This window comes from Crocodylus porosus, unplaced genomic scaffold, assembly GCF_001723895.1.
Source record: "Crocodylus porosus isolate Cpor-Errol unplaced genomic scaffold, CroPor_comp1, whole genome shotgun sequence".
Taxonomy (NCBI): Eukaryota; Metazoa; Chordata; order Crocodylia; family Crocodylidae; genus Crocodylus; species Crocodylus porosus.
Genome location: NW_017728906.1, coordinates 84,050,607 through 84,057,402, shown reverse-complemented (window position 1 = coordinate 84,057,402; position 6,796 = coordinate 84,050,607). Strand labels below are relative to the sequence as shown.

At 44.4% G+C, this 6,796-nt stretch overlaps 1 protein-coding gene across 1 annotated transcript in view; it reads left to right on the top strand.

Moving 5' to 3' along the window:
- The first annotated feature begins 2,115 nt into the window (after positions 1-2,115).
- The window catches only part of LOC109306175 (inosine-uridine preferring nucleoside hydrolase-like), a 10,286-nt gene continuing 5,605 nt past the window's right edge, over positions 2,116-6,796 (top strand). The window contains exons 1-2 of the mRNA XM_019529453.1: positions 2,116-2,324; positions 6,235-6,346. Coding sequence (XP_019384998.1) covers positions 2,286-2,324; positions 6,235-6,346 — 151 coding nt within the window. The 5' untranslated portion in view covers positions 2,116-2,285. The remainder of the gene's footprint in view (positions 2,325-6,234; positions 6,347-6,796) is intronic.

Here is a 6,796-nt window from a genome sequence, read left to right as displayed (position 1 = left end):
GTCCTCCATCCTTTGTAGGCTTTCCTTTTTAGCCGCAGGAGGTCCGCTAGGTCTCTGGAGAGCCAGGGGGGCTGCTGTGCCTTCTTGCTGCCTTTCCTCCGTGTTGGAATAGCTTTAGCTTGTGCACTGAGGATCGCTTCCTTGAGAAGCAACCACTCTTCTTGAACTCCCATCTCCCTGGGGTCATGGTCCCTGAGGGCATGTCTATTAGGCAGATTTCAGTTATGATAGATAAGTTGTGTCCAATCTACAGCCCATAGGCTAGACCTGGCTCCCCAAAATGACTAGGTCCAGCCTGCAATATGGGGGGTGGGGAGAGCCAGTAGCAAGTAGCTTGACCCAAAGTCCCCTTCCCTCCCTCCTCTGTGCTGCTGCTGCTTCCCTTTGTAGCAGGTGGTAAGCTCTCTTCTCCCCCCCACTCCCCTTCCCAGTCTGACATAGGCAGCTATCTCCCTCCATCCCCTTGCTCTTTGCTCCCCCCCCTTACCCCCTACTTCTTTCCTCCTAGGGAAGTTGAAAACCATCTCATACTTTCAGAGCTTCAACCAGGTGTCATATATTGAGTTGGTCTCTCCTAGTGCTCCACTGAATCACGTTTTCCATCTGAGCTTCTGGGTTGCATCCATTTAGAGATCCCATTTATCTGCTTATCTATTCATTACCATATGAGGAAGGTTATGTCTGCTCTTCCCTTGGTCTAGGTCCAGTTTACTGAAGAGATTGCATTTAACAGGGACCAGAATACAGTATGCTAGCTTCCCCATGATAGCAACTGGAGACTGACTGTCATATATATACACTAACCATATTATATAATGCTGTTATTACTTGATCTAAACAGAACATATTCCAATGCCAAGCTGTTTAAGCTATCATGTTCTGGCCTTGTGTTACATGTTACATGTTGCTAAAATTAATCATAAGAAAAACATTATTCAAACACACACTACATATGTCCCCTTGCACTGGCAGCAGGGAGCTCCTGGCCCTGGCTCCCTGATGAGGGGCACAGGACTTGGAAAGAGCTGGAGGGGAGGGGCAGGTCCCAGCCCCCTGCCCCGATTCTCTGGTGGAGCAGCTGTCTAAGCCCCATGCTTTGATAACCCACTCAGGGCACAGGGCTGGGACTTGCCCCTGACCGTGATCGTTCCTGGTCAGCCCTGGGCTACGTGGAGAAGTCTGCATGTGCAGTCCCCAGAACGGGACCGTCCCTAGCCACCTCCAGGCTGCACGTGCTTCCCTGCCCAGCCTGGGGCTGGTTGGGAACTGTCCCAGTCAGGGGAGATAATGGTCTCCCAGGCCGAGCCCTGTGCTTTCAGAGCTCATGCTGAGAGATAAGGGTTTCCCAGCTCCCTGGTCCCCCATCACAATGATATAACAATCTCCCAGCCCCTGCTCCCAAATCGTGATCTGCTGCTGGGACAAGGCGGGCATAGTCCCTGCCCGGGCTCCTGTGGCGGAGCCCAGCCCAGCAGCACGCAGGTCCCGGGGGCAGGGGGCTATCTCCTGCCCCCTGGTGGACTGCTGACCGGGAGCAGATCTGGCTCCCGGCCACGTGTCTACACAAGTGCTACAGCAACTTTACTAATGCCAAGTAAGTTTGCTACTTGCATTTTTAGGTTGAAAATTTACTTGGGATAAGGGAGATTTACTGTGAAGTAAGCCTGTGCATGCGTAGATGCACAGTCTTACTTCACAGTAAACTATGCTAATTTGCCATTAAGCGTCTTGTGTAGACGCACCCACAATGTTAGGAGATAAGCAGCTAAACTAAACAAGTACGTGCAGGCTCCAGCTCATCCCTGACTGAACCATCGTCCCAAATTGCCACAGCCTGGTCCCTCTGCAAGAAAGCAAGCACTATAATCTATAAATTAGTTTTTGAAATTAGGTGCCACTAAATTCACAAGAGTTATGGAGGGGTGCCTGGAGTCCAGTGAGGGTTGCCTCAAGTCCAGAAACTTTGAGAACCACTGTCTTGCAGTATGTGACATATGTATGTACCAAGGGGGTTAATACAGTAAGTAAAACAATATGGTACTTATTGTGATAAAATTAAATTCAACAAAAGGCAAGAAGCCATTAAGTGATGCACATCCATTATGCATTCAGTCCATGTTAGTCATTTATATCTTTTTTTTTAGATTCCAGTTTATCAAGGTGCTTCTGCCCCCTTACTTGGTGATTCTGCAAAAAATGATTACTTTTATGGCATAGATGGCTTGGGTGATGTTCCTGATCCAGATGCTCCACAATTAGACCATGTACAGAAAGAACATGCTGTGATGGCAATGCTAAGAATGGTCAGTGAGCAACCTGGTGAGGTGAGAGTATATTCTTCATTTAAGTTTTATTTTTTTATGTAGCAACAGTACAGCAAGCTCCTTGAAATGACATGAGGCGATTCCAGATGGCATTTTCTTGCAAAACTGTGGCTTATGATATTTGTCATATCATAGCCTACTTGTATAGCATACTTCTTAAGTATAGTATATGTCATGTAGAGCATACTTATTAAGAGGTGCTTTCTTTGTCTAATAAGAATCTTTGATACAACTACACTTAGCTCCTCAATCGTCCTCATTTCCTTGGGATAACCAGCAGTAGCTTTTCTCATGCTTCCCTTTAGCAAAAGGATGGGCAGTTATTGTCACTGGAGGGGTGCTTAATGAGTTTTGGTGAGCTGTTGAGGGTGGTACATGTAAAATTAATGAAGCTATTTTAACAAATTGTAGATAAAAAAAAAAATCATATGCTAAAAATCAAGCATTTACTATAACATACTTTAATTGTATTTCAAAAGCTAATTTTGTCCTTTTTTAGGGTAGTATATATAGATGCGATTGCATAATAGCTCAAAATAAAGCCCCGCTCCCAAAGGGGAACCAAAAGCAGCCAGGAGGACTCTCAGCCAAAGAAGGATGCCCCACCCCCAGGAGAGCCCTGCCACTGTCCAGCCATCCCTGCCCCCAAATTACAAAGGAGTTTCTGCCTCAGTCTGTACCCCAACACACCCCTCAAGAGCTGCCTATACCCCAAACCCATCTGCCCAGCACCCCTTCCCATCCACACTTGCCCCCACAAAGCCTGGGGAAGCCCAGCAGCTCTTCCAGCCTGCCCTAGGTCCCTGCCAGGGCCATGCAGGCTGTGCCCACCTGTAGCCTGGGAGCCCCTCTTCTCCCAGGAGGAGCCCCAGTCCCAGGGTGCTGGTGGGGCTGAGCCTGGGGGTGGGACCAGGGTTTCACCTGCTGGGAGGTGCCGGGGAAGCTCTGTCGCCCGTGGCCACCCACTGCATGGCACCTGGGGCAGCTCCCGCCAGCTCTGAGCCGCAGGCAGGAAAGGCACTGCTGTCCCAGCCTGAGTGGGGGCACCAGGATCCGAGCACAGTTCGCCCAGACCTGCCACGTGGAGCTGGGCAGGTAGGTAGGCAGGCAGAGTGGCTTCTGCCCAGCATCCCCTGCGGCACCAGGAAAGGCTGGAGCCAGCATTGGATGAAATCAATTGGCAGGCTGCAAACAGCACATGGGCCATATTTTGCCTACCTCTTATTTTAGCATGTATGAAAGTATTACATTACATTAACCACAGTCTTCCATTTTTGCACCAAAATGGATGATTTTCTCAGAGGCCCTAGATAGACTAAATTTTCTCATTCCTCCCTTTTCTTGTTCATGTTTTTTAAGGACTTCTATTTTCTCATAGATGGACCATAATTTTCATAGTAGGCAATGATAAAGGATATGTTTAGTTTTCCTTCCCAAGCCCCTATATTTTCCTTTTGTTTTACCCCACTAAACTCCTTGCATCAAAGTAGAAATAAAATAGAAAAACACCAAAAAAACTGCTGTATCTAAGTAGCCATTTTTGATGTATCCTAGTGGAAATTAAATTTCTGTCACTCTTCTCTGACAACTGTTGGCCTGCCAGCTTACAAATTCTAATAGTCCTCTCTTTGATTAAAGTGGTCAATCTATTGTTCCTAATTTTAAATTTAAACTTTTTCATTTTAAATTCCTTCTTTGATTTCTCAAACATTTGGCCAGTATGGAAAGTCATTTGAAGTTTCTTCTCCAATAGGGGCCTTTGTAATGTACAAAGTATATATATATATATATATATATAAAAAAGTATATATAGTATATATATAGTATATATATATAATAGTATCTGTGTACAGAGCGGTGCAATCAAATTTTCCCACTTATATTTCCTGGTACTACAATATGACATGTAGCTCTAATTGTCATGCAGTGCTCCTCAAGGTCCAACTCTAATACATCTTGCTGGTTATTTTTGGCTAGAATTTCTTGCCACTGTACAAGTCTGTCTGTATCCTTATTACTGATAAACTCCTATTTTGAATTTGATATTTTGGACATATCTTTTTCTTTTTATACACAGTATCCCTGAAAAGGTATTATCAGAGAAATACACTTGATTATGTGACTTTACAATGAACTTAAGTATTATCAAGACAAGTTGAACAATTTTTAAAATGTAAATAAAATTTGTATGTACAGCTTTTAATCTCATTTAAAAAATTGATTTTAGTAACACAAAAGGAGGGAGGGGCTCCACAATCACATGACTGTCCAATGAGAAGATTTTGTTTCCAGTCCCTAGAAATGTACATATCAGGACTGTCAATAAAAGTATCTTTATCCAATTTGTGACATAGTAAAGATGAGTAAGGAGATAGGAACTGACTAGTTAAGAAAAAACACTAATTTACCTGGTCATGTATTGTTTAAATAAAAACCTTGAATTATACATATCTGAAGCCCATATAATAGGTGGAGCACAGGTACAATGTGCTTTTGACAATTCACACTACCTTGCAAATGAAAAGCATCAATTTGGGGTACTGGCTTAGACTTTCATGGATAGCCACTGTTAAGAGTTCGTTCCAATATTCTGGTGTGAAGGTGTGAAAACTTTTTTCCTTTGTGTTTGTAACCCTGGCAGCGGCACTACCTGCAGCCACGTCCAAATTTTTGGGACCCTGGGATGCCAATAGGTCTTAATCTACTCCCACTCCGTCTACAGGCTGGGAGCAGCACTCATTGAAGTGCTCTCCTGTGGTCCTCCCCACACCACACCACACCACACTAAATAACCATTTACAATAATTTTTTATTTTCAAGAAAAACTGAGAGACTGACAATTTCAACATCTCATAAATAACAAACAAAATATTTTCAATGAGCTTAATAATAGTCTATACCAGGAGAAAAAAGCAAATACTTGTCATGTAACAAAAGCAATTATATTATCAACTTCAGTATAATTTTTTTCCACAATTTTTTTCCCCCAACTATTTAAGTTGGTCTAATAAAAGATATCAGATTCACCCAAAGAACCTTGTCTGCTTATAATGGGTACGTACACTTAATCAGCCAGCCCTCCACGCAATCACTCTGCCTGCAGCAAAATCACCCAGTGTGCAGTGGCTGCAGTGGCGCCCCGGGGAGCGGTGCTCGCTCTGCCTCAGAAGAGGGGTGGCGATGCCATCATTTGGACAGAAGACGGGGTGCGGCTGCGCTGCAGACCAGGGTTTCTTCCTTTTTTGCAGCCTTTCCTGGATGCCTGCAATCAATCACACCACTCCCCAAGGCAGTTGCCCTGTGTTTGGCACCTGGAGTGCCCCTTCTCAGCTGTATTTTCTTGAGCTCTCTGCTGGAGCTCCCACAAAACCACGATTCCCTGCTATTTTCTCTAGCTCTCCCAGAGAAACTCCTCTAGCACCCCCTGTCCCCAACTCCCTCCCAGTGACTCCCTGCACTCAGGGAGCTTAAGGGTGGAGAGAGGAGCCCGTTTGCAACCCCTGCTCCTTTAGTAAAGGATACCAGGCGATCCTGGGTACTCAGTAGCTGGTGGCTCCTCTGCCCTCAGTGGCAGCTCACTCAGCAACAACTCTTCTGCCAGTCGTCCTCTCAGAAGCAATTGTCCTGGTCGCAGCCCCCTCTGAAGCAGCCCATCACCACACGGCTTCAGCTCCCCTCTCCCCAGCTGGTCTCCCCTGTTTTTTCCCTGGAGGTACAGCTGTCCAGTCATGCATACACTCTGCATGCACAGCCGATCCTTGTCCCAAGAGCACAAACACCCTGGTTGAGCCTGCAAGCTCTGGGGAAACCCTTCAGCACCTTTACACTTTATTTTGGGTTTTACATTATTATGGCTATTTATTTAAAATAGCACGAAAAGAAACTTAGTAGAGGCTTGTTTGTTTTGTAGGTTTCCCTAGTTGCCCTTGGTCCTTTGACTAATTTAGCTTTGGCTGTGAAATTGGATCCAGCATTTCCTAAGAAGCTTAAAAGTCTCTTTCTAATGGGAGGAAATACAGAATGTAAGTAATTTATAGAACGGCTAGTAGGCAACATTTTAAACTGATAAGGCTAAAATGATTATTTCAGAAACAAATTTATCTTTTGTATATGATTGCCAGGTTATGCATGTGATTGTATGTTATATTAGGGACGTGAAATGAAGCTGATATGCATGTTGTTGTTGCCTTAATAGGTGATTTACTGTATTTTTGCAGTCAGAAGAATAACCCTTAACTGACTCAAAGTTAAATAATTTCTGAGATAAATTTAAAAAATTAACTTTTAAACTCACATTTCCATGTGGTTTTATCTCTATGAGGGTATTGTAATGCATGCTTTCCTACCGAAAGTGTTTTGATTTGGAGGGGGGGGTGTTAAAAAAAAAAAAAAAAGGGAGGGGATAACAAGCAATAAATAATATGTTCAAATATACAGAAGTGGGTGGTAGATCGCTAATGTGGTCCCCATCT